A 27,755-nucleotide genomic window follows, 5' to 3' on the forward strand; every position below is an offset into this window, starting at 1 on the left:
AATAGGGAAGGTCGTTTATAAGCATTGTTATAGATCTTGTAATCAAGTGGCTCATATGCTAGCTCATTTTAGTTACTGTAATAAGATTTCATTTAGTTGGTTAGACGAGTCCCTTGACTTTATTGTTAGTAAGCTCGTAGACGATGTAAACATTATTTAAGTTTTAATAAAGCTAGTCATGATGGCCTTCACTTAAAAAAAAGTACGTAAAGATTTCGGACAAACTGTATGTGTGAGAATAGGGTTTTTCGTTCCCAAATAAAGGGGCCAGTACGGGCTTGGGGGCTTCTAGTCTCTAGGCTTGAGAGCTTGTAGTCTAGGGTTTGGTATCCGCCATATGACCATGAATCCCCGTCCCGCCGCCGCCGCTGGAACCGGGAGCGCGGGAGAGGTGCTGCCTGGGCCCCCGCCACAAAGAACATCTCGTACTACTTCATATTCTATGGGTGATCCTCAGGTAGGCAAACAGGAGACCCAAATCCAGGTACGTAGATGGTTTTTCTAATTCTATCTTTCTTTGCGAGCAAATTTTAAACTTCTAACTTGTTTGCAGAGGCTGATCGGCCTCCCGGGATTACTGGGGCTGCTTGACGTCGCCCCTTCCCCAGGTGGTTCCGGCTCCGTGATCCGGATCGCTGGCCGCACTAATCTGGTTGAGTACCTCCCAGCCGGGGTGACGCAGTGGTCGCCTGCCCCAGCTAACAACCAGCGGCAGCAGCGGCGCGCCATCGCGTAGCTGGTCAGTCAAGGCTCACTGCGGCGATCGCCTCTTCGAGATTTTTGCGGTATACGCGAATTTCCCTCTTGTTGCCCAAGTACTGGCCTCCGGCAGCATGCCCACCAAGATCATCTGCCAGCGCAAGCCGAAAACTGTCAAGCCGTTTTATTCACAAAGAGCACTATGGGCAAGACAACATCCAGAGTCTCAACTTGTTGATTTCAGGGTAGGCTCTTACCAATCACTAATATCCTGCATCACATCACATGATACCATAATACCATCTCTGGAGGATCCTCCAGTGGGGGAAAATATCCTGTGATGTCATGCATCACATGATACCTTGATACATAATCAAATTTACATGTTCCGAAAATTGTGAAGGTCAAAATTCTAAAATTGTCAATTTTACATGATACCTTGATACAAAATCAAATTTACATGTTCCAAAAATTCTCAAGGTCAAAATTCTAAAATTGTTAGGAAGGTCGAAATTTTACATGATACCTTGATACTATCCCTAAAAAACACGATCCAAATTCAAAATTCAGCATGGATAGTTCACAAAAGGACGAAAGCAAAAAAATCGCTATTAACATGTGGATTTTTGTTTGTTTCTTCGTGTATATTTTGATTTTGCATTTGAAACTCTAGGATTGTAGACACATGTCTCGTGGACATTCACACACACAAAAAAATTCAAGTCTTTTGAACATCAAAATTTATGTTTTGAATGATGGTATCATGTGATATCTTCCCGATCCTGTTGGTATGCGGCTCACTTGTACTATATGCCTGGATGCAGATGGAGCTGCCTCCGACCGGACTATCTACCTACATCCCAGCCGACTCACGCGTTTCCATCCAAGTGAAGATTGATGGAACCAAGAATAAACCAGAGGAGCTCAGCCTGGTGTTGGATTGGGACGATCCGTCCATGTCTGACAAATGCAACACCGCCACCATCGAAACAAGCAAAGGCGTTTTAGACGTGGTCTGCGCGGTGATAAGCGACGCCGTGAAGGTCGAAATACATGTCTGGCTATGCATCCCCTGTGAGCTATGCTCTAGTAGCATCTACGGTTCCATCACCGCGCGCACAGACATATTTGATCATCAGATCACCATATTCAGCAGAGGTGTCAAGAAAGCCGTTGATATTCACTCCGCCATCCATCATGCATGGTGGCGCCCTGCCCACCCGCTACCACACTTTCTATGCGCTGAATCATACCGCCATATGGGTCTCCTATTGGTGAGGAGTTTTCTCGCGGTGCCGATCCAAGCGACGCGCATACAGTTTGAGGGGGAGCTGACGATATTAGGCCTTGTATAATGGGAGATGCTTAGGGAGGTGCTTAGAAAAATAAACCGAGTTTTTATGAAGCACCGGTGCCTATTTCTACAGGAGAGATGCTTAGTTAAGCGTCTCTCCTGTACAAATAGACACCGGTGCTTAAAAAAAGCCTGGTTTATTTCTTTAAGCACCTCCCCTAAGCATCTCCCATTGTACAAGGCCTTAGGGGAGTCCAAGACGCTCAGTGCCACGCAATCCATTATTCTCGATGCTAAGGAGATTACTACCCCGTGGGTCAAGCATGGAGAGTGTTATATTTCATTGTCTGTTCGTCGGGCTTGCTAGTGTACACAATACAAATGGTGCTCAGCCAGGTATGGCCCAAGATGGATAATCAAACTACCTACTCAAATGCTACAAAGTGTGTGCGCGTTTTTTCTTCCGGTGGATCTACGTACCCAAATGCTACATGGTGCTCAGGTATTGTTTCCATATCGTAGGGAAACGGTCGAAAACAACAACAGGAAGCAAACCAACAAACGCAATCATCTGGCCTGAAAGTTGTGTGCCTCCGTCCCTGTGTGCCACATGGAATTTCTCTGCCCTATGCGGCATGCTGGAGTTGATGTGGATTCCCTGTGATACATTATGATGTGCAATGAACAAGCCTTCCGACTGGGATATAAAGAGTCATGACCTTCGGTGGCCCATGGGGCTTTTACCTCCGTGAGTCATCTCTAGTGCATCGAGTGCAAACGCGTGTGACTTTGCAACAGTTTTAGATGAATTTTAGCAGTTGATCCACCAGCAATTCGTAAATCTATTTATATTACTATCTTAGCATTCACGCGTACATCACCCCCTACCCCCCCCCCCCCCCCTCACCCACCCCCACACACACACCAAAACAAAGCGACGGCGGCCACAGGAGCCGCATCGTCATGCTGGCCGGCTGCTAGTTCTCCGGCCCATGAATGTCCTAGCCATGAACGATTCACCCGCGTGAATCCGATGACCCCACTCACCACCGACCATCAAGGTCGTCGGCAGAGGGGAGCCGTCAAAGGACAGCAGCGGAAGGAAGCGCTCCTAGAGGTGTCTATTAGTTTACAGAGGTAGTATTAAAGTAGTATGTATGTTTCCGTAGCAAACGCATAGTCAATTTTTTTTAGCAAAAAACGCAAAGTCAATTAGTGGTATTCTCTCTGGCTGGGTACTGTACGTACAAATAATAAAAGCAAGCCTGCTCGAAGGTCGTGCATGGACGGAAACCGAGCCGGACTCAGCCTAGCGCACCGTCTTAATTCCCAAATAAAGGGGCCAGCCCAGCCCGGCCGGCAGGACCCCAACCAAACCAAAACAAGCACGGGCTTGAGGGCTTCTGGTCTAGGGTAGGTATCCGCCATGAATCCCCATCCCGCCGCTGCCGCTAGAACATCTTGTACTACTAGTACTTATTTTTTGGGCGATCCTGAGGTAGGCTTCGCAAGCAGGAGATCCGAATCAGGATTGATGGTTTTTCTATTTCTATCTTTCTTTGCGAACAAATTTTCGCTACATTACATCTACTAGAATAACGCCCGTGCATTGCAACGGGGCCACATTAACATTAAGATTAATTTATTTAGATTTGAAATTAATTAATTGGACTAAAAATCAATTATTTGTTTTTTAATTAATGTGATTGAGTGATTTAAGATAACGTTAATGAATTTAGATTTGATCTTTAGAGATTGTTTGTGATTGATTCTACATTACTAAATAACTTGCGCCAGTATGGAAAGTTCTGATTTGTTCAGATTTTTTTCATTGTGTGAGAGGGTGACGCAAAAATAAAACGATGAAGTGGGGGAGGGGACGAAAAAAAATCAGCGAAGGTGGGAGGAGGTACCAAATGAAACCATGGGAGGTGAGACGAAAAAAACCTGAAAGCGAGACTACCAACTGCTCCATTAGGAGTAGAGATACCAATCAAAAGGACCCAAAGGGGTAGATTCAATTAATGTCAGCCATCAAATCATGTCAATCCAACGACCTAGATTTCTTCAATGTCGAATGCTCAACACGTTCAGCGTGTAATTAATTTCATGCCAAATATAGCTAATCACATAATAACACAAAAATAATATCCTACTTAATATCCCATGCATTTAATATACTTCCAAATTAACGTGCATTGTATGTACACATTGACTAGTTTATGGAAACATCAGCCCTGGTTTTTTAAACTTGTTCGCAGAGGCTGATCGACCTCCCGGGATTACTGGGGCTGATTGACAGGGCCCATTCCCTAGGTGGTTCCGGCCCTAGGCGTGCTGGCCCGGCCATCCACAAGAAGGCACCACTCGCCACCACTAGTCCGATTGAGCACCTCCCAGTCGGCGGGGCGGCGGCGCGGTGGTCGCCTGGCAACCAGCCACGGCCTAGCTGGTCCCTCAAGAATCACTACGGCGACCCCCTGTTCGAGATATTTGGGGTGTACGCGAATTTCCCCCTCGTTGGCCAAGTACTGGCCTCCGGCGGCATGGTCACCGACATCATCTGCCAGCTCCAAACTGCCAAGCCGTTTTACTCACTTAGAGCGCGATGGGCAATGCAACATCCCAAATCCCAACTTGTTGATTTCAGGGTACGTATATACTCCCTCCGTCCCACAATATACATCAGTCTCTTCTACTCACATATACTATTGCATGTATATGCAGATGAAGCTGCCTCCGACCGGGCCATGTTGTTACATCTCTGCCTGCTCAGGCGTCGCCCTCGGAGTGAAGATCGACGCGACCAAGAACAATGCCGAGGAGGTATCCAGCCTGGTGCGGGACTGGGACGACGACTCGCCAACGTCTGACAAATGCAACACCGTCTCCATCGAAACAAGCAAAGGCGTCGTAGACGTGGTCTGCGCGGTGATAAGCGACGCCGTCGAGCTCGGCCTGTGCGTCCGCATGTGCATACCCAGCTGTGAGCCCGCTGTACGCTCCGCCAGTGTGTACGGTTCCATCACCGCGCGCCCCGACATGTTTGATCCCAAGATCACCATATTCACCAGAGATGCCAAGTCGGCCATCAATCTTCTTCGACGTGTTGCCCATCCGGTGCCGCACTTTCTGTGCGCTGAATCATACCGCCATGTGACCCTCCCATTGGCGCGGACTTTTCTGGCCGTGCCGACTCAGGCGACGCGCGTAGATTTTGAGTGGGAGCTGGCGATGGTAGGGGGGTCCAAAACCATCGGTGTCACGCAGTCCATTCCTATCGATGCCGAGGAAATTACGACCCCGTGGGTCAAGCACAGAGACTGCTATACTAGCCTGTCCATGTGTGTTCACCGGGCTCGCTAGTGTACACTACATATGATATGATGCTCAGGCATGGCCCAAGATGGCTAATCAAACTACATACTCAAATGCTCTATGCGCTCTTTATTCCTGTGGAATGTGGATCTACACACCCAAATGCTACATGGTGCTCAGGCATTGTTTCGGTATCGCGCGGAAATGCCTGAAAACACCAGCTGGATGCGAACCAACAATTGCAATCACAACCCAATTGTCCGGCCTGAAATCTGCGTTGCCTTCGTCCCTGCGTGCCACAACGAATTTCTCTGTGCCATGCGGCATGCTGGGGTCGGTGTGGATTTCCTGTGGCACTAGAGAGTGATACATTGTGTCAGCTATGCAATGAACAAAGCCTTCCGACTGGGATATAAAGTAGCATGACATTCAGTGTCCTATGGGGTTTACCTCCTCGGGTCTCCTCTAGTGCATCGAGTGCAACTGCATGCAACTTTGTTAGAGTTTTCAATGAAATATGACGTTTTATTCGCCAGGGATTTGTATATCTATTTATTTTATAGCATTCACGCTTATATCATTTCTCGACATTCTCAAAACAGGGGAACCTTGTTAAACGAGTTATCTTGTGTAGCACGCATAGGTAGTTAGAGATAGATTTATTTTAACAATGTACTCATTTATCTTTCTATCTCTTCTCCTGTAATCTCTCGTTGTATCTCATCTCTGTTACGATATGTATGCGCTATTGGGAGGTGCGCCCCAACCAATCAATATATATACCCTGCGGGCCTCCTGTTTGGAGGTTGAGACGCTTCGATAATCTTCCACATGGTATACAGAGCTACCCTCTTCCCCTTCGTCTAGCTATCCCTCCCGTCCACCCTTCTTCCACCTCCAACTCGACAATGTCGACGTCCACCTCGGTTGTCTCCACCGGCCTCAACAACAACGTCTCCGAACCCCTCACCCGTTCCAATTATGTTCGCTGGCGTGCTCAAGCTCGTTCCCAGATCATGGGGGCGGGCCTCTTCGGGTACGTCGACAAAACCCTAGAAGCACCACCCAAAACCATCACCAGCAAGAATGCCGAGGGCAAAGATCAGGTGGCTGTGAACCCTGCTTATGCGCCTTGGCTTATCCAAGATCAACAGATCGTTGCCTATCTTCTCCGCAATCTTTCGAAAGAAGTCCTAGTCCAAGTAGCATCCCTTGAAACATCCCATGCCATCTGGTCTACCCTCGCCAACATGTTCTCCGCCCAATCCCGCTCCCGCTGTAATCACATCCGCATCTCCCTCACCACCGCTCAAAAGGGAACCCAATCTGCTGCAGCATACTTTGGCTATATGCGAGGTCTTGCTGATGAGATTGGAGCGGCCGGGAAACCCATAGATGAGGATGAACTCGTGTCTCACATCATATCCGGGCTGGACATGGAATATTAGCCCATCATCAGCGCCTTGGATGTGCGTCCTGAGCCAACCACCGTCGACGAACTCTTCGGCATGGTATCTACCTTCGACCAGAGGGTTGAGATGTTCCAGGGCACCGGCGGCCAAGCCTTCAAATCATCGGCCAACGCCGCCTCTCGCGGACAGGGTGGCCCTTCCAAAGGCTACCGTAGCGGTGGCGGTGGCTCTTGTCGCGGTGGATATGACAGCAGCGGTGGTGGCGGCCACTACCCCAACTCCCACGGTGGTGGCAGCGGCGGCCACTACGGTGATGGTGGTGGCAACCATGGTGGCCACTACTCCAACTCCGGAGGCAGCGGAGAACACAACTACAACAACAGCGGTCGCCCCTTCTATAACAACAACAGGGGAGGCCAGAACAACTACAACAACAACTTCAGAGGGTATGATGAATATGAAGGAAAATGTCAGATTTGCAAAAAAACTAACCATATTGCAAAGCAATGCAAGTGGCGCTATGCAGATGATAATTCACAGAAAAAGAAAGTTGCCGCAGTAGCCAACAAGTCATATGGCGTAGATACCAACTGGTATGCCGATTCTGGTGCCTCCGACCACATCACCCATGAGCTCGAGAAGGTCACCATGCATGAGAAATATCATGGTCATGAGCAAGTTCACAACGCTGATGGTATAGGTATGGAGATAAGCAATATTGGTCATTCAATTATTTGTTCCCCACATAGAGATATCCACCTGAATAATATTTTGCATTGTCCAACTTCATCAAAAAATCTCCTATCCGTTCACCGCATTGCCCTTGACAATCATGGATTTTTAGATTTCACCCATTCTTCTTTTTGATCAAAGATCAGGTCACGAAGCAAATCCTCTATCGAGGTAGATGCGTGGATGGACTGTACCCGTTGATTCCTCAAGTTAGCCGCTTCAATAAACAAGTGTGTAGTGCCATCAAGTTGGGGAGGGAACAGTTACAAGATGATGCCAAACCGTTGGGTGGTGCTGGAAATATAGAAACTACAACAGAATAATAGTTGAGTACTTGAACTATCACACATATGTTAGCAAGAAATAAGAAGCAAAGAAACTTATTTGCAGAACTAGCTTGCCAAACTCAGAATACATTTCTGAACCATTGATATCAATAATCTTAAATAGGTAGTATTCTATGGCTACATCGAAATATGCTGAACTTATAATTTAGACAATATTTTAGAACATGCCTGATGAGCACCAATCTTGGGCGGTCACGGACCAATTACATGGGAATGGCAGATGAATAAATCACCATACAGAAAGATGGCAAGAGCCTTCCTGCATGATATAATCACAACATTAGAAGAGTTAAAGGATTTCCTTAATTAGAGAGAATTTGCACGGAAAATTTCTTGTCTCGTCCAACCTGCCTGTCGTAGAGGACCAGGGGCTTAGTGCCACACTCCCGTCCTGGGCCAGCGTGGACGTGGTGGGGGCGTTGCACAGGCGCGTAGCAACAGCAGCATTCCGAGCATCACCGGCGACCAATAAGTTCGAAGAGAAGAGACCCCATAACGAGTGGCCGCTTGCCGTTGTGATCCCTAGACGGAGGAGGTAGGGTGTCACCGCCGACGCGACGGACGAGTCCTAGGTCGCCGCGCCGCTAGTGGTAAGGCATGATCCCCTCACAGCCACGAGGCAGATCCTCCACCAGCCGAGCAGCCACTCCGCATCGCCGCGCATTGTGGGGGGGTGGGAGGATTGGGAGATCGGATCGGAGATAGGGACGAATGTATGGAGAACTCACGCGGCGGGGGCAAAGATTTCCGTCGCTCTGTCTACGTGGGCTTTTGGGCTGGTTGGTCCAATGAACGGGATGATCCCTGACTCGGTCTGCGAAGCAGCGGCCCGATTACGCGGGTCTAGTTGGTCGCGAGTCTCGCGACGCGGTTAAAACGCACTAAAGGTCTCGGTGGGACGAAGTGACGATCTGGACGGTTCCTGTGCTGGATCGGACAGTTTGACGACGCCAAGTTGCCGTGCTGCCTCGTAGCTAGCTTTGTTTTACTGTTTTGTAATTTTTGTTAAGCCATTACAACTCATATTTTCAGATGTATGGGGTCCTGCTCCTCTCTCTGCTGGGAGACATGCCTACTATGTTAGCTTTATTGATGATTATAGCAAGTGTACATGGATCTATCTTTTTAAGAAAAGGTCTGATGTGTTTCAAGTCTTCCTCAATTTTCAAGCTCTCGTAGAAAGGAAGTTTGATAGGAAGATCATCGTTGTCCAGTCTGATTGGGGCGGCGAATACGAAAAGCTAAATTCTTTCTTTCAGAAGTTAGGCATTTCTCACCATGTATCATGCCCCCACGCACACCAGCAAAATGGCTCCACAGAGCGAAAACACAGACACATCGTCGAAGTAGGACTCTCCCTACTTGCGGCTGCTTCCATGCCCCTCAAGTTTTGGGATGAAGCCTATCTCACTGCTGTTCATCTTATTAACATCCTACCCAGCCGAGTTATTAAGAATGAAATACCCACTGAGCGTCTTTTCCACACTAAACCAGATTATGCTCCTCTTCGTATTTTTGGTTGTGCATGTTGGCCCAATGTTTATCCATATAACAACAGAAAACTCATGTTTCGTTCCAAACAGTGCATTTTTTTGGGTTATAGTAGCCAACACAAGGGAGTCAAGTGTCTAGATGTCTCAACTGGTCGTGTCTATATTTCTCGCGACGTTGTCTTTGACGAAACACAGTTTCCTTTTTGCTAAACTTCATCCAAATGCCGGTGCTCTCCTTCGCAATATTTCATGTGCACGCATTCCCCCGGTGGATCTGCTTCGGGATCCCTCCAGGTGCCTGGGCCAGATGGGACAGGCGAATCTGTCGCTGGCGTATCAGCCGCGGGATCGCCGCCAGGGCCCGCCTCTCCGCTCCTGTCGGGCTTCCCGCCCGGCTTCTCACGCGCGCGCTGGGCCGGCCGGTCCGAGGGCGCCACGTCTCCCTCGCCAGGCGCCGCTGGGCCCGCCACCACTCCACCAGTCGCGTCGCATTGGCGCGGGCCTGCACCAACCGACCGACCTGCTCCCGAGGCCCGACCGGCGCATGATTTCCCCAGCGCGGTCGGATCGCGCGCCGCTGCTCCCGAATCAGCCTCGGGATCCCGTGCTGCAGAGGATCAGCTGCTGCACTCGCCCGGATCTCCTACGACTGACTCCCCTGTGGCCGTGCCTACACCTCCACGAACACGGCTTCAACAGGGGATTACCTCCAGAATTAATTACAAAAATATTGCAAAATATGGCTTGACTTGCTTGACAGGTGAATCTATGAACCCAAGACTCTGCATGAAGCTCTTGGTGATTCACGCTGGAAACAAGCAATGGAGGATGAGTTTTCTGCTTTGCAACGCAATAAGACGTGGCACCTAGTTCCTCGTCGTGAAGGTATCAATTTAATTGATTGCAAATGGGTCTATAAAATTAAGAGAAAGTCAGATGGTAAAATTGATCGGTTCAAAGCACGTTTGGTAGCAAAAGGATTTAAACAGCGCTATGGTATTGACTATGAAGATACTTTTAGTCCTGTTGTCAAAGCTGGATCTATTCGTCTTGTGCTCTCTATTGCAAATGGGTGGAGTCTCACACAGCTAGACGTACAGAACGCATTTCTTCATGGTGTTCTGGAAGAGGAGGTCTATATGAAACAACCTCCTGGGTTTGAGGACAAAAATGTGTCGTTTCATGTCTGCAAACTCGACAAGGCTTTGTATGGGCTCAAGCAAGCACCTCGAGCATGGTACTCGCGGCTGAGTATGGAATTGCAAAAGCTTGGGTTTCTTCCATCCAAGTCTGACACTTCTTTGTTTATTTACAACAAGTTTCAGACCATCATTTTTGTTCTCATTTACCTTGATGATATTATTGTGACTAGCTCATCTAATGAAGCAATAACAGCACTGTTAAAAGATCTTAGGGCAGATTTTGCTCTAAAGGATCTGGGGGACCTACATTACTTCTTAGGCATAGAAGTCAAGAAAACTGAACATGGCATTCATTTATCACAAGGAAAGTATGTGACTGATCTGTTAGGCAGAGTTGGTATGCAAAATTGTAAACCCTCTCCAACTCCCTTGTCCAGCTCAGAACAGCTCTCCTTGACAGAAGGAGCACTTTTGAATCAGGAGGATAGCACCAGTTATAGGAGCATAGTTGGTGCATTACAATACTTGACTCTTACTCGACCTGACATTTTCTTTGCAGTCAATAAAGTTTGCCAGTTTTTGCATGCACCTGCTACAACCCATTGGACAGCTGCCAAGCGCATCTTGAGGTATGTAAAGAATACAGCACACATTGGTCTAGCTATAAACAAATCCTCCTCTCTTCGCATCAGTGCTTTTTCTGATGCGAATTGGGCTGGTTGTGTTGATGATAGACGCTCAACAGGGGGATTTGCTATCTTTTATGGACCTACTTTGATATCATGGTGTGCCAAGAAACAAGCTACTGTTTCCAGGTCTAGTACTGAGGCAGAGTATAAAGCATTAGCTAGTGCTACAGCTGAAATTATTTGGGTGCAAGCTTTGTTAAGAGAACTTGGAGTATCACATACTCAGACGCCTATACTTTGGTGTGACAACCTTGGTGCAACCTATCTTTCTGCTAATCCTGTTTTTCACGCAAGAACTAAACACATCGAGATAGATTTTCACTTTGTTGGAGAAAGAGTTGCAAACAAAGAATTGGAGATCAGATTCATACCTTCCAAAGATCAGATTGCTGATGGGTTCACAAAGGCACTTTTTACAAGAAGCTTTGAAGAGTTTAAGCGTAATCTCAACTTGTGTAGTTGTGATTAAGGGGGAGTGTTAAACGAGTTATCTTGTGTAGCACGCATAGGTAGTTAGAGATAGATTTATCTTAACAATGTACTCATTTATTTTTCTATCTCTTCTCCTGTAATCTCTCGTTGTATCTCCTCCCTGTTACGATATGTATGCGCTATTGGGAGATGCGCCCCAACCAATCAATATATACCCTGCGGACCTCCTGTTTGGAGGTTTAGACGCTTCGATAATCTTCCACAAACCTATCACTACATTCTTTCCTATAATGTCATGAAAATCATCATGGGTGTAATTCTCAGGATCGTTGTATTACAATTCGTATTTAGCAGTTCTATATCTTATTGACTCGTGAGGCACGCGCATATATTGTCGCCTACGGACAACATAGTTGTGATGTTGTACGTGAGCCCGGTCAAGAAAAAGATGCAATGGTACTCTACTACACAGTGCATACCAAATCACACGATCATCCAAAACATCAAAAGCAGCAGCTACCCAAATCATATGATCCAACTATGCATATCTTGGACAGCAACACAATGCGTCACTCGCTTCAACAAACCAAAACCGGCATGAATGGCATAGCTATAAGAGCATGTACAATGGAGGCAGCAGGAAGGTGCTGCTCCCGTACATACACATCGGCTAGGAGAGCTAGGGCCATCGCTGATATTAATTATCACCCAACCCACGCGCTGCCTCAGAGGTCCCTGCATGCGTCACTATTTGATGTCTTCGTCCCAACTCGCTGCACCCTTTTCTCTATTTCTTTCTCTCTCCTTCTGCAGGCAGCACCTGCCACCTTGAGGCTGTCAGTTCACTGCCACGATGGCATCCGAACCTAGGTGGCCTGCGGAGCATCACCTCTGAAGCTAACCGTTGGCCATGCCCTAAGCATACCTCTGGAGTTCCCAAGGCAGGCTGACCGGTTCCCAAACATATCGATCGTCTGCATCAGCGTTACATTAATCCGATCCATAGGGTTGTAATAATCCACCTCCACATGAAAGATGATGAGAGGATCTAACAGTGGAGCTGCTTGAGATCCAGCCTAATCGAGAAATAAGAGAGACAGGCACTCCCGAGCCTCCTCAGAGTTCAGAGCATTCTGGCCGTTCGATTTGTTTGCTTGATGCGTTTCTGTCCATTAGATCGATGCGGTGAAGGATTTTGGCCGTCGGATCGACCCCACGCGCCTGTACCAATGAATAGTTACCATCCCCTCCCGGTCTCTCTCACTTCGCGGATTCGTTCTGGTCTCACTGACGTGTGGGGTAACCAGCAGATGGGCCCCGCATGTCATTTGCTTGGGCTGGGGCGCGTCCCGTGCAACCCGTCGGCGTGCTCCACTGGTAAAAGATCTCATGCCACCGCCCGAAATTCCCGTGCCCCGCCGAGGGTATTTGTGAGATTTCACCTAATCCTATGCCAAGTGGCTTCTCACCATTGGTTGTTGCCTCCCCAATCAGCGAGACACCTACAGCGTGTTTGGTAGTTTGAGAAAAAAGGCATGGGAATTTTTAAGTGGGACTTAGCTGAGAGATTAGACATGGGAAGTGGACTATTAGTCCCAATCCCTCGTTTGGTTTGGGGGTGGGAGTTAGTCGTGGGAATCTTGTTTCGGCAGCTTGCGCGATGGGAGCAACGAACATGTCGATTGCTTTTTTCTTTCTCATTTCCCATTCCCTCCTCCAATTACCACGGCCCCCATGGGAAGAGATAAGTGGGAGTTTGACTAACAACTCCCTTTCCCCCTCCATCACCAATTCCCCTGTCCTCCAATCAAACAAGGGAATTTAAACCCATGCCCTCCTAATTCCCATTCCCTAATACTAATTCCCCGAAACAAACAGGCTGCTAGGGAAGGGTCTCTCTCTCGCATCTCTCTCGCGTTGAAGCCGCCGCCCCCTCCCCTTCTCTCGCGTTGAAGCCACTGCCCTACCCCTTCTCGTCGCGCCGCCGCCCCCTCCCCCTCCCCCTTCTCCTCGCGCCGCTGCCCCCTACCCCTCGCGCCGCTGCCCTCAGAGAAGCACCGCTGCGGCTGCTGCTCCTTGTCGCCGCTCCTCACCCACCCACCGCGGCCGCCTCCTCCCTCGGAACCCTAGCCAACCGCACGCAACCCATGGCGTCGCCCAGCTCGCCGCCCTCGGTCATCGCGTCGTCGCGGGGCTCCTCGCGCAAGTGCTGGCCTCTGCCAAGGCCACACCCGAGGCCGACCAGGAGGCCACGGTCTCCAAGCGCTCCCGCAAGAGCACCACGTCCGGGAAGAAGAAGCGCCCAAGGCGGCGGCGGGAAGGAGCCGCAGAATTGGTGATAGTCTCCCTGCTTCACCCACTGCTAGGTACCTCTTCCTCCTCAGCTGCATATGCTTTTGATTATTTGGTTCCTTGCTTTATGTGGGATCTGATAACATTTTGTTTATATATTCGTTAGATGTACCAGCAGCAGAAGCAAACCTCCCCTCCGCTCATTGTTGGTGGTTTAGACTCGGGTTGTCGATGTAGATCGATCCAGGGCCCCCCTCTTCAGTTATTTTGCTTGGTGGTATGTGGATCTTCTCGTGCACTGGTGAGCCACCCGTTTTACTCCACCTTTTCCCCTGATATTCAGTGCAATTCATGCATTGCTTTGTGCTCAGTTGATGTGGAATGTGCTTAATCTTTCCCAGTAGAAAGCTCAGTATTGCTATGTGTTGTTCAGCACTGGCTCATGATAATGAATGGTTCCTGTTTAGGACAAATTAATCACTCATTGTTTTTCCAGAGTGAGTTATAATCAATAATAATTGTTCCCTTTGTGAGTGAGCTTATTGTTCTTTTTTTATTTGCATAATGGGGAGCTGATGAACCCTGGGTCCCGACAGATATACCTGAGGTTGATCGAAAGTATGGGGATCGCCCTATTGATGCAGTAGACCTTCGAAGCGAAGCAGAATTCGACAAGGCTGAAAAAGTATCTCCGTTTCAAATTATTTCATTTGCCTCCTTTCGCTTTGCAGGAAGGGCTCAGTTTTTGTTCTATGGTTCTTATTCTTGCCATTGTTACAGGCTAGGGAGAAGTTGGTACTTGTTCTCCAGGACACATGCTTGAACTATCGAGCTATCGATCTGCGGACACCTGCAAATCAAGCAATCTTCTGCATCCAATGCCATGTTGAGAACGTGAGTACTATTTATCCTTGTTTGCACTGACCGATTGTCACCATTCATGCAGTAAGGCACACTCCTGTAACAAATGACATCCTCTGTTACGGCTAGCACCATGTATATTGTTATTATTATTAAATAAAAGCAGGTCCGATCACTGTTTATTCTTTCATCTTAGTATTTCCATCTACCAAGCTGCAAAAGGCACCTTGCACAAACCTATATTTAACATGCAGCATGAGATATTCTTCATCAAAATTATGCTTATGCTCGTGACATTCATGTTGCATATCATGCAGATTGATTTTGTTATGTATTTCTGTAGCATGTAATTCTTATTTTCTTCTTTTGGTTCATGCATGGAATGATTGCTGGATACACATGCAGAAATTCAGGGAATCTTTGTTCTTCGGAGAATTTTATCGGGATCCAGCACAGTCCAAAGTTGATTGGTGGTCCAGGTGGAAGGTGGTGCATCTGTATTCAATCTGGAGTATAATGGCCAGCCTGCTTGTTTAGCACAATCTCCCCAATTATACAAGAAGATGAGCATCTGTGGTGGCTTTGGCCGCGTGCTTGAGGTTGGTCCTGTATTTAGAGCAGAAAAACACTCACAGGCAGTTGTGTGAGTTTATTGGGTTGGATGCAGAGATGGAGATCAAGGAGCACTACTTTGAGGTAAGGAAGAAGGTCTGGAGGAAATAAGTCTTTATTTAGTTCATTTATTGAAGTGTTGGTGACATTTGAGAACCATAGGCATGTCCTGTTGTAGCATGTTTCTCCGTCGTGTTATGTCTCCACATTATACATGAATGTCATAAATATCGCTCTACTTTAGCCCCTGTTCTAAGCATTGAAATTTATTCCAACGATTAGTTTCTGCAGGGAGAACATGATAAGAGACGCACATCTGAAAAGATTGCTGATGATCAGTTATTTGCTTCTGCGCCATTTGACAGGTAAATCTGCTGTATTTATATATTGATGTTCCTATTGTGCTTGATCAAAAAGTTGACACCTATCTTGTGGGTTTAGGCCAAGCAATGGGCTTCGGAATATGGAACAACCAAAAAAATACCCAAATATGTCAACACTCGTGTTACAGAGGTGTTCCCAGTTAAAAAATCCAGAAACATTGGAGAGGAAAACTATAAGGTTAGACATCCGAGACATTATTCATTTTGATGGGCTTACTGATGCTCACAAGTCTTGACAGTATAGTAGTTTTGATATATAGTTGAAAACAGGATGATTTACCGAATAATGAGAAGTTTCCCAAATTTGCTGATACTGTAACTACTCCACTATCGCTACCAGCTCGCCTGACTCCTCTACCCAGCAAGAGAAGATGAAGGAGAAATTGTGCAGCCTCCATCCCTGTCCAACGTGTTGTGCGTTGCAGGAGGAGCGAGCGGACGCCGGAGACTGGCAACAAGCCGAGGTGAGCCCCCTCCTCCTTTCCCTGCATCGTTTTTCTTTTGGAGATGCTTCCTTTTCTTGACTTGGCCTGCTGTCATGCGTGCGTCCATGTCCAGGTTGGAGCGGTGATGGTGGCTGCAGCGGGAAAAACCGCGCCGGCAACAAGCACAATTCCTCATCTCTGTCTCCAACGAAAAGGATCATCTGGTGACAAACACCTCCTCCTTCTCTTCTTTGTATGTGCTGGGTATTTTGCTGGTAGATAGATAGAAGTTGTTTCAGGACAGGGTATTTTGCTGGGGAAGCAGACTCTGTGGTCTGTACTGTATGTGCCTGTAAAACTGTTTATTGCTATTGCAACTGAAGCTAGCTCTGTATAAAAGGGCTTTTGGTTGTTTAAGGTTCCACTGAAAAGTATGTTTATTTCAGTCCATATCTTAGCCACAGTATGTTGTGCTATACTAAAATCTGCCTGGAAAATACATGGCCTATAAATGATACAGTTGTTTTGGTCAGGAAATTTGGGTGATTTTGTTTGTGGTGCTCAAAATTTCACTTCAACTTTTTAGTTCCATTCTTAGCGATGGAATGTTGTGTGATGCTAAAACCTGCCTCGAATAGATAGATGGCACATAGATGGATGATGAAATTGTTTCAGTCTGGATATTCCGCTTTGAAAAATTGTCACGTAGCAGGAAAGTTCTCTGTATATGTTGTCAAACTATTTATTTATTATATTGCAAGTGAAAGTGAAGATTCTTATGAGGATATATAGTTTGTACGCTGCTTGCTGCATGTGAAGATCCGTTTTTTGTGGGGGAAGTTCTTATGGGCATAGATAATGAGTACCAACTATTGTACACTGCTGATGGACCACGTAGACTCCAGTACAAAACAAAGAGTTGAACTGATCCGTTGGGCCCAAAAACGAACAAGTGGATCTGATTGTTAGATTTTAATTTGATTTTGGACATTGTCGTACCTAGCTATATATAGTACGGCGTACTTTCTTTGTTCTCCTGTTGCTAAATCTTTGTGTTTCTTTTTTCCTTTTGCTCAGGGCCCTATGCTACTATTGCTTGAGTGAGAGTAGTGCCAGTGCTTCACAAGGTAATGTCACCTCCTCTGAAAATTAGTTGTCTACTATTGGTGTCAAGATCTTGCTCCAAGTTAGATCATGGGAATTTGGAATCAAACTCCATTTAGAGCCAAAGCACCATAGTTGTAGAAGTACATGAATCCCCTTTCTTTCTGTCCACTTTATCTCTTAGTGACAAGCATACTGGACCATGATGTTGCTATTGGTTGTGAATCAGAGCAGTACATATAGCTCATTATATGCTAATTACATTTATTAGACTCTGCTGCTACAATTAGACTACATGTGCAGGCTATAGAGAAGTTCAGAATGTGCATTACATTTATTATACTCTGCTGCTACCATTAGACTACATGTGTAGGCTAGAGAGAAGTTCAGAAGGTGTATCCGTCTCACAAGGATATGCTGCTACAATTAGACTCTGCGTATCTATGAATATGTTGCTTCCAAATCTGCATTTATCTCTCTGCAATATGCTCATTTTCTATATAGTTTTAAAGTTTACATCTCATGTATATTTATTGTATACCTCTCATGTGTTTTTTCCTGGATTTTACTTTAGGATGTGTGTGCTAATGTGTAGAGATTGAACGGAATCTGCTTAGACTATTTATTGGGTTCGGCACTAATAAATCATAAATCATGGTATGAGACTATGGGTATACTTTTATAGTTTACTTAATTTTCTACCCCCATTGATATAGCATATCCTCTTTGTATTATCTCACAGGATTCTTTACTAGCAGTTAAAATATCCTATACAATCTGGAAAAGAGATAGCTTAAATGGATGCATGTTTTCTCAAATTAGGTTTGCCCCTACTGTGTTTATTAATGCGATGCTTCCTTCCATGACTAAACAAGCTGATGTTTGGTGAATCCTTTATAGTCTTGCATTGTGAAATTAGTTCGTGTGTCTTGCTATGGTCAATTCCTATGTATGTATTGTTTTGTTTCTGTGGTTTTAACTTATGTACGCCAATGCAGTGAGAGCTCGGTGTCGTATCCGCTGGCTGAGTGGCAAGCTGGAGCTGCAGGTCGCTGAACATGGTGGTCCTACTGTGAGGATCTCGTGTATCATTCTGTGTGTGTATCTCTCAGTCCCGTTCCCCTTTATGGTCATCATTCATGCCTGTAGGGATCACTAAGATTTTTCTTGGTTTTGTTGTTGTCGATTGCTGTGATTGTTACTGCAATAGTGGATCATATATATACACTTGGCAACTCAGTTTAGGATATCGCTTGGTGGCCAGAAGGAGGCGAGCGACAGCCCCACCGTTGAACCACTCGTTGATGACGCCGGCGGCGACGACCGGATCCTGGGCGTCCCCTCCCCTTCCCGTCAGATCCGTCAAGGTCCAGTGGACGGCAGGGACCATCTCCGGTAGCCGGTAGGTCCTCTCTCCAGCTCACCTTCCCCCACCGCCCCTTCATGGCACTGCTGCTTTGTCTTGCTGGACCTGCGTGCTCGTTCGTCGCCTGACCGCGTCATGGCGGTGCTGCTTTCTCTTACCGAAAAAGGCTTCCGCCCCGCTTTATATATAAAGCAAAGATCCACAGTGCCCGATACAACCGCACTCACCCACCACAAACACACACACGCACCCAAGGCAGGATACATAGGCGCTGAGCGCAGCAACACACACCCTAGCACTACATGAGCCGCCGGGCGCTTCATCCGAAGAAGGGAAGCCGCATATGACGAACCGTGGGCTCCAAAGCGGTGCCTTCAGGAAGGATACGGCACCGGAGCGTCGCCACTGCCCGATCCGAGGATCAGAGTTTCCCTTGGAGCACCACGACGGGCAGTGATAGCCGCGACGACGCCTTCAAGAAGGGAGCGATCTTCGCCGTCGCCAGTCCGTCCGAAGATAGAGAGGTTTTCACCCCGGCCAACATTCACCGCCACCGAACGCCACACCCCGGCTACCACGCCGCCCACACGGCCGTAGTAGCCGGGCAGCACCGAGGCACGAGCTCTGCCCAAGAGCACCGCGCCACCACCACCAGGGCCGCCGCCCCGGAATCCAAGACCTTGACACCGAGTCCCCCGAGCCCCACCGCAGAGACGGGCGGAAAGGATCTGCCTTTCACACCCCTGGCCGGTCCCAACGCCGAGACCCAATAGGCCGGCCACAACAAGCCTCCATCGAGCCGTCCTGCTACACCGGGCGCGAGACGAGCGCAGTCCTGCCGCCGGACGCGAGACGGGCCGGTCCTGCTGCCGGGCGCGAGACGAGCGCAGTCCTGCTGCCGGGCGCGAGACGAGCCGTTCCTGCTGCCGGGCGCGAGACCAGCTCGGTCCTACGTCACCGGGTGCGAGACGGATGATGGACCGCAGCCGGGAGAAGGCCAGCCCTTCGGTGAGAGAAGCGAACGGACGCCAAGGAGAGGGGTCGAAGGCCGATACAGGCAGCCTACAGACGGACCGACGCCAGGAAGATCTGGGATCTGGCCGCCGCCGCAATCAACCTGCCACCACCACCGGCAGCAGCTAGTGCGCCGCCGTGGCCCACGGACATGGCCACGACCACATCCGGTCGCAGCCCGCCCCGCGCCGCCCTTCGCCCCCACGCCCGCCAGACCAGAATGGTGCTGGACGGGGCCGCCGCCGCCAAGCACGCACCACCGCCCCCGCTGCCACGGACGACCACCGCCGGACCCCACGGCGCCGTCCGCAGTCCTCGCAGCCCGCGTCGCGACGCGGCTATATCTGGCGGAGCTGCGTTGACCCGCACCATCCGCCACCACCGGCCGCCCAGCACGCTCCGCCACCACGACGCCCGTCGCGCAGCCAGCAAGAGGTCGTCGCCGCACAGCTCCGGCTCCCCGCCACGCCGCAGCGCCCGCCGCCAGCGCCGCACCCCAGCCCGGCCGCCCCGTCCCGCATCAGGGCCCCGCGCGAGAGGACGAGATCTCCCCGCCGGCACCAGCCGCGCTTCGCCCGGCTGCGCCCCCTGGCGGCGGCGAGGGAGGGAGGAGAGGAGGGGGAGCCCCGGCTGCGGTGACTAGGGTTCCCTCCTGGCCGCCCGCGGGGGGGACGCAGGAGGGTCGCGTATCCTCCTTGAGACAACAGCTCCCATGCCGTCAGCGGCCCCGTGTGTGTCGTGCTCGTGGACAGCTCTTGCGTGCGTCCTGATCGTGGCCGGCGCTTGCTGCTATTTTTGCTGTGTGCCGTGTGTTGCTACTGCTGCTGCTTGCCGGCCGTTGCGCACGTCCTACTTGTGGCCGGCCTTGCTGCTCATGGCCTACAATTTCTGCTATTGTTGTTTTGTGCCTTACTGCTCCTGCTGTTGTTTGTTATGCTCCCACTGAATTATATATTTTTTGTGCAGATGACGGAGCCGCCACCCTCCCGAGGCTCCCTTTGTCTATATAATGACTCTGACATTGTGTGTCTATGATGTGATGACTTATCCTGTTGGTTTACTTTTGCCAAAAATGCTACTTTGCTTTTTGTATGATTGATTGCGTTGCCCTTTGGCATTGCTTGGAGGGATGTTATGTATTGGGCACAAATTATGTTATATATAAAGGCAATGCTGTACTTTTGATGTAATTTCAATACATTTAACTGATCCACTACTGTCGCAACAATAGATATGTTGTTTATACGTCCGGGCAATGTGTTGAGCCATACGTCTGACAAAGGTATGCATTCCTCCATGTACCACTTACCTCTCCTGCGATGCTTTCCGTGCTTTGTATTTCAAGTATTGGATAAAGGGCAGTGCTTACTTAGGCCATTTTGATCGCGATATGCTGTGTCTCGCTCCTATCACAATTGAATATTTCTTCTTTGATGTATTATTGTCATACATGAATACACATGATAAACCTGGACATTTGGATTGTTACTAAGTATTCCTTTCTTGACCATAACGTTTGGACCGGCACCCTCACGCTAGAGTGCGATACCGATCTAGTCATATATTCGGTGCGGCAGTCCAGCTTGCCATGCCTGCCTGCTGCCGTTCTGGGCTGGCGGTCCTGGTGAACATTTCCTTGTTTCCAGGCACTTCATTCACGGCCATGGGGCATTTGGTATGACATCATTTATTGAGAAAATTTTAGAGAATGAGCCTTCTATTAATGTGAAGACTCAGATGCTCTTTGGCCACCTAGAGTCAGTCAATCATCTGGATTGTTCTTCATTAACATGCCGCTGGCAGATCCACCATTCCAGCCATATACTCCCTCCATTTTTATATACAAGGCCACAAACCAATATTACAGGTACCAAGGTAGAAACTAATGGTCATTTAAGCCAATGTTGCAAACTAGTCTTTTCTCCTCGCTTGACGTGTTAATTAATGTGTATTTTCCTCTGCAACGCACAACAAGACAACTCTCTCACTCCTCAGTTCAACTGTGTGCATAGGTACGATCAAATGAGTGTTAAGTATCAGAACAGTAATTCTGAAAGATGACTCGGTTACTGCAAATGTCAATACATCTCAGTTCAACTGTTCTTCAGTCACCTACATAGTTTACATAGGTAAAGTCAAATGTATATTAAGTCTGCTCTGAGCTAGAATCCTGCCACCATTTATTTTTTGGGTGTGTAGTTTCTTTAGAATTGTGGAGAACTATCATGCAGCTGACTGGTTTTAGAGGGGATATCAGTATGTTGTCCTCCTCTGAATGCTGGTCTAGGGGTGATAGTTTTGCTGCTATTAATATTATTCATGCAGCTGGTCTTTGGACTATCTGGAATTTAAGGAATGACATGGTTTTCAACCACACTCCTTGGCCTGGTCTACAGGTGTTTTGGTGCAGGACGGCAGCAAGTCTTTCTCTATGGGAGCGGCTGTCCTCCGACTGTGTGAAATCCCAACTGCAAAACATGGCGCAAAAGCTGGAAAAGAAGACAAGGGAGCCGCCGCTACTGATGTGGCCAGACCCAGGCTGATTGAGTCTTGGGGGCAATGCGACGATGCTCATTCCCCGAGTAATGCAGTTTGTGCAAGTGTCCCTGGAGCTGCGGTTATGTAATATGTGTGTGGGAGCTCTGATAGTTTCAGATTTGTGTCTGTGCTGCTAGAGTCGCTGCATTACTCGAGTTTACCTCTGTTTGTTTCAGTTTCTTTTGTTATGTCCTACTAGTTTTATTTAGTCCTTGCTGAGGTAGCGGTGGGGCTGTCCTCCGCGCGCTGAATTGGTGTATGTGAGACAATTTGGTTTCTTTGCTATGCAATGGAACCGGAGCCCTGGTGCTCTTTTCCTCGAAAAAAATGTATATTAAGTAGTATCAGAACACCAATTCCGAAAGACAGATCCGTTACTGCATTAAATATCAGAGGAAATGTGAACACATCTCAGTTCTACTGCTCTTCAGCTAACGTACAAAATAAAATGCAAACCACAAGCCCTTTAAGAAGACATAGATAAAAGTAAGCACGTATCACTTCTATGTCAACAGGTGCAAGTAACACAAAGCAATTTGAACATACGAACCTTGGGTCATGGCTTTTCTCTACTTATAGCTGGGGGCAAAACTATGGAAAATTTCTACTTGTAGCTGCCTAGCTGGAGGAAAAGTATGGACAAGACTAGTCACCTCAGAAGCTTATCTCGCGTCTCTCAGCATAGAACTTTCCAATTGTTGCTTGTTCCTGGGGTAACAGAGCAAGCCACACTCCAGTATCAGCACCTTCCTCGGCTGAAATGTTCCCTTCCCAATCAGTCATGGCAGTCTTTACCCAGCCAGGACAGAAACAGTTGATGTAAATCTTTTGGCCTTCAGACCTGTCAGATAACCTCCTTGCCATGAGTCTTGTATACACATTAACAGCAAGCTTTGAGACCGAATAGTCCGTGTACATCTGAGGCCACTCAATGGAGGACCAACTATTTTGCTTCACTTGTTCAAGGAATTTGATGACCATCCCATCAATCAATTCCTCAGATAAGCAATCATCAGTTAATAGTTGCTCTCTTAGGATCGCATCGCCGATTTTCTGATAGGTTAAAAAAGAGAAAAAAAAAAACAAGTCAAGGACAATTCAGAATGGATCACTTGGGAAAAAAAGAAGTTAATGGTGAAACTTACATTGCGTCTGCCATTGGCCCTACCAAGCCTTGAGCTCACATTCACTATCCGGCCACCATACGGAGAAGGTTTCAGTAATGGTAGCATGGCTTCAATCACGCGCTTTGTACCAAAATAATTTGTCTCAATTACTTGCTCTGCAAATTCAACAGAGTTATCTGCTCCCCTGTTGAAGTTTACACCTGCATTGTTAATCTGTAGCTGGGTTACCAGAGATATTCAGACAAAAATCTGCCAGTATCAGCACCTAACCACTCATTGCATATCGGTTTCCTCCTTGCTTTGTGCAGAACCTATGTATCATATTCTCACATATACGAAACTGAATATCATTTTTAGACTGCCCATGTCCAAGCTATTTTCTGCTAAATATTCAGACTTCTATGCATGGTAGTAGGAATCTTTTTAACATAAATATCCAGAACTTAATGCAGCTTAGGCAATTAGGCGCCACTACTTTCAGCTGCTCCATCACTCAATTGGACAGAGATGAAGTAAAATTGAAACCACAGCCGTGTATGAAATTGTCGAAACCAAATTGAAGCGTTCCATAGTAGTACTGTAGAGGAAGAGCATGGCAGTTGTGGAGGCTCACAAGGACATGGATGCCGCCGTGGGTCCGCGCCGTCCAGGCGGCGAAGGCCTCGACGGACGCGGCGTCCGCCACGTCGAGCTGCCGCCACTCCGCGCTCGCCGCCTCCTCCTCGCGGAGGATCCTCTCCGCGGCGTCCCTGCCCCGCGCGGCGTCGCGCGAGGCGAGGACGACGTGGAGGCCGTGGAGCGCGAGCTGGCGGGAGATCTCGTAGCCGATGCCGCGGCTGGCCCCCGTCACCACCGCCACGGCGCGCGCCGGCGCGAGGCCGTCCCACCACCGCTGGTGGGGCTCGTATGGTACGGCGCGGAGGAGCGTGACCTCCTGCCGCCGCTCCTCCCGGCGCTCCCTCGCCGCCGCCTTGCCCTTCTTCCCCATCTCTCTCTCCCTCTGCTATACTGTGTTCGCCGGAATCGAAGTTTTTTTTTTCTTTTTTGAGAACTCGGAACCATAGCCCCAAGAACATTACGAGCAAATAAGAGTCCATGGGCTTGTTTACGGTGGGCCGTTAGCGTGGTCAGCTCAAATGTCTTTTTAATGCTCAACGCGGATTTATGTAAATAAAAAGGTAGTCGCTCAAATACTATTTTTTTGCGGAAAGGATCAGATTTATTATCAAGTCATTGGAAGTACAAAGCATCATAATAAAAATTATATCAAGATTCCGAGACCACCGGACAACCACTGTTGCCGCTAGAATGAGGCGTTGGCGCGCCGTTATCATTGTTTCCCTACCGGAGCCGGCTTGACCTTTTCGATGACAGCACCGGCGGTCTGCGTGCACGTGCCCCTAAGGACCAGCGCCTGGAGCCGCATTCGTCGTCGTTGAACCATTGCATAGACCTGAAGCAGCTGACACCAAATCGCGCCACATGACAAGAAACCCTAACCTCACCGCCCCAAGTAGACGACAGGAATCTACACCGGAGCTCCGTCCACTACATCCAAACAGACAAACTCGAGGAGGATCGAAGTCTGGAAGACAAATTTGAAGAAGAAGCGACACCATCTGCCGGAGCGCCACAACTACGAGGACTAAAAATCATAACCTAAACTACTAACCGGAGAGGAGGCACCGGGATCCTCCTCCCCGCCATAGGCCACCGGAGCGACAAACAAAGGGGAGGCAAATTCATAGACTCGCCAATGAAGTCTAAAAGGGAAAGTTTGCTCTAGCCGCCTAAGATTAGGGGGAAAGAGAGAAAGTTGGTCGCTCAAATACTAATGGCAAAGAAAAAGTGATGAACATTCTCAAGAAAAAAACCGAAGTGACAAACATATGCCATGAAGGTGGCGTAATGTGCCCTTGGATGACATGTTCTTTTTAAGAAGTACTACTCCGTTCACAAATATAAGACGGTGTGGATATTTTTTTTATATGGACTGAAATGAATTAACAAATGCATTAAAACAGGTCTATATACATTCAATTAGTAAAACTATGTTAAAACATGTTATATTTTTGAACCGAGGCAGTACTACATTCTCTCGCTGTTCCATCATATATCTGGTTATTTGAAGTTAGAACCACATAAACAGAGAGTGGGACGGAATCATTATTATGTAAGCATATATATAGTAGCAAGCTGTGTATATTCACCACTTCAGCATACAGGCTCGTGTCTAGTCGCACAGGTCGACTGAAACGAAGTACTTACAACCGATCTTATTCATACGTGAGAGGGTCCGGGGTGGAATGTGCGCGGTGAACGGATTATACATGCGGTGCGTATGCGTTGATACTCCATATGATGTCATACATTTCGAGGCCATGTATAGTTCATCGCTAGCCGGATGGATTGATTGGGAATCAGAGCCCCTGGGTGGTGCAGTCGGTGGCGCAGAAGACGGCGTGGTTGGTGCATCCGAGGTAGCAGATGGGCATGGTCCCTCCGGTGGCCGTGTTGTAGCAGTCAAGGAGGCACGATGCGACCTTCGTCCCGCACCCGCCCATGCACTGCGTCAGCCCCGCCGGCTGGGCCCGGACGCCGCGGCGACCGCCGGCAGCAGTCATCTCATGGCCGCCAGCGGCCGCGTCGACCGCGGCGGCGCCGGTGGCCACCAGCGCCAGCAGGAGCAGCGCCGCAGCAGCTGCCGTCGTGGTCGTGGCGCCGGTGCGTGCCATCCTCGCGTCTGCGTGCGTGCGTGCGTGCGTAGGGTCTCTGCTTCTTGTCTTGTCTCGTGTGTGCGGTGTGGGGGAGATGCAGAGGTGTGCTGGGTTCGATCGCTTTTTATATAGGTGCTGCAGAGCATCGGGGGGGAGGGTGCAGGGGAGAAATGTATGAGCTCTGTCTCCGTGGAGCAAGCAAGGTGGCATGCGATGCAAATGCAGTATGTGTGAGCAACAGAAACCGGCCCTTTTCTTGTCAAACTGCACTACTGCTTTTTTTTGCAGATAAGAACTTTTTGTAGTATATAGTATTATTTTCAAAACTGTGCCATCAAGTTGATATGGCCGTTGGTCTAAGCCATCTTCTACGGCAGCCTGCAAAAAACCTCCCGCATCAGGGAAAGGGGCCACTCCGTGGACACGGATGCGGGAGGCAACCATCCAACGCTAGACGCATATTTTTTCACAACAAGTCAAACCAATCGGACGAAATTCGTGCAAACAAGTGCGGATTTCATGCAAACTCGATCGGATTTCATACAAACATGACGAATTTCGTACAAACCAAACGCAAACGATTACATTTTGAAAATATATCAACCAAAACTTAAAACTATGTGCACGTATGATCGCGCGGAGCTCCACTCCCACGACACAGATACACTACACTAGTCTATGGCCGGCCGCGGCGGATCCTTTCGTTGCCAGACTGCCAGGAGTGCCGGAGGCATATTCTTTCCCCGTATCTTCCCTATATTCGACTGCGCCGCTCATCGGAGTGTGGCGAAGAGGGTGCTTCAGCCGGAGGGGAAGGGTCCTTCTGTGGACACCCAAGCCAGGGTGGTCTGAGATAAAGAAGAAACCGGGCACGTCACCGGCTGTACAAGCCGGCAACGCGCTGACGGTGGCCTTCCTGGGACCCAAGTACCGGCGGCCTCCCGTGTTCTACTTTCCCTCGAAGTTGCCAGCGGACGTGGACGCGGATGCGCCGGCCACCGACTTGTCGATCTCCTCCGCGCACCCGCCTTCTTTCTCTGTCTGCATGCTACGCGCGCATCGGTGGCGGATGGCGCGGACGTAGGCACTGGAGGGGCGGTACGACACGGCATCGTCCATGCCCGTGCCGCTGTGCTCCCCTCCGTGTCGGCCCGGAGCAACTCGCCACTCATCCGCGAGCTGGCTTGGAGCGGCGAGTTGCTGAACCACGCACCGGATTGGGCCGACAACTTGCTCCGGCGGCGTAGGGGAGGGAGGTGGAGCAGCGAGCTGTCTCGCTCGTATCCGTTGGGCTCGACGGGCTACCATGCTGGCTTTTATACCGGAGAACTCCTCTTCCTGCCCATCGGATACCATCGAAATGGTGGAGAAAATGATGAAGGAGGAGATGAGGGGAGCGACGGAGGGGTGTGATTCTTGCCCGATGCCTACCAATGTTTAAATAGAGGGCAGATGGGAGGAGCTCGACCGGCGTGGCGTTTAATGCCGACCCGCTCCTGAACGGACGTGTGGCCGGAGTAGGTTTCTCAACTTTCACGCGGGGGGTTAATGGAGTGTATGAATACGACGAGGAGGCGTGTTCAGCCGGGCGGCAGCAGGCGGCACCCTCGGCCGGTGCGCCGCTTCAATGGCGAAGGCAGTGAGAGGTCGCGTCCGCCCTGAGCTGTCTTTCAATGCGGAGCGGCGCGCTCTACAATAGCATGAATGCGGGCAGCTGGCGCTAGGCGAGAGCGCGCGCGGGAGGGTGGAGGTTTTTTT

General features: G+C 48.9%; 3 protein-coding genes and 1 long non-coding RNA gene across 28 annotated transcripts; 2 read left to right on the forward strand and 2 right to left on the reverse strand.

Annotated features, from left to right (window-relative positions):
• Positions 1 to 309: 309 nt before the first annotated feature.
• LOC123075320 (uncharacterized) lies at positions 310 to 920 on the forward strand. Its single transcript, XM_044497957.1, has 2 exons — positions 310 to 484; positions 554 to 920. The coding sequence occupies exons 1-2, from the start codon at positions 338 to 340 to the stop codon at positions 734 to 736; spliced, it is 330 nt and encodes a 109-aa protein (XP_044353892.1). The 5' UTR covers positions 310 to 337; the 3' UTR covers positions 737 to 920.
• A 12,561-nt stretch (positions 921 to 13,481) lies between these two features.
• Positions 13,482 to 22,383, forward strand: LOC123080398 (uncharacterized). Of its 25 annotated transcripts, none has more exons than XR_006438373.1 (15): positions 13,489 to 13,924; positions 14,017 to 14,151; positions 14,447 to 14,535; positions 14,631 to 14,744; positions 15,117 to 15,407; positions 15,606 to 15,688; positions 15,765 to 15,884; positions 16,047 to 16,170; positions 16,265 to 16,355; positions 17,209 to 17,258; positions 17,810 to 17,892; positions 17,978 to 18,057; positions 18,234 to 18,380; positions 18,476 to 18,637; positions 20,582 to 20,860. It is a non-coding gene; the product is annotated as an uncharacterized lncRNA (long non-coding RNA). The 25 variants fall into 25 exon arrangements; XR_006438370.1 differs by having other exon boundaries at positions 13,490 to 13,924; positions 18,234 to 18,332; positions 18,446 to 18,637; XR_006438376.1 differs by having other exon boundaries at positions 13,490 to 13,924; positions 18,234 to 18,332; positions 18,500 to 18,637.
• Positions 22,384 to 22,509: 126 nt separating this feature from the next.
• On the reverse strand, positions 22,510 to 24,336 carry LOC123080397 (carbonyl reductase [NADPH] 1). Its single transcript, XM_044503313.1, has 3 exons — positions 23,894 to 24,336; positions 23,299 to 23,493; positions 22,510 to 23,206 (listed from the first exon to the last, which is right to left on the reverse strand). Exons 1-3 carry the CDS (start codon positions 24,266 to 24,268, stop codon positions 22,808 to 22,810), a joined length of 969 nt encoding a protein of 322 aa, XP_044359248.1. The 5' UTR covers positions 24,269 to 24,336; the 3' UTR covers positions 22,510 to 22,807.
• Positions 24,337 to 25,466: 1,130 nt separating this feature from the next.
• On the reverse strand, positions 25,467 to 26,105 carry LOC123075321 (anther-specific protein RTS). Its single transcript, XM_044497958.1, has one exon. The coding sequence runs from the start codon at positions 26,013 to 26,015 to the stop codon at positions 25,701 to 25,703; it is 315 nt and encodes a 104-aa protein (XP_044353893.1). The 5' UTR covers positions 26,016 to 26,105; the 3' UTR covers positions 25,467 to 25,700.
• Between the last annotated feature and the right edge of the window lie 1,650 nt (positions 26,106 to 27,755).

This window comes from Triticum aestivum, chromosome 3D, assembly GCF_018294505.1.
Source record: "Triticum aestivum cultivar Chinese Spring chromosome 3D, IWGSC CS RefSeq v2.1, whole genome shotgun sequence".
Classification (NCBI taxonomy): domain Eukaryota; kingdom Viridiplantae; phylum Streptophyta; class Magnoliopsida; order Poales; family Poaceae; genus Triticum; species Triticum aestivum.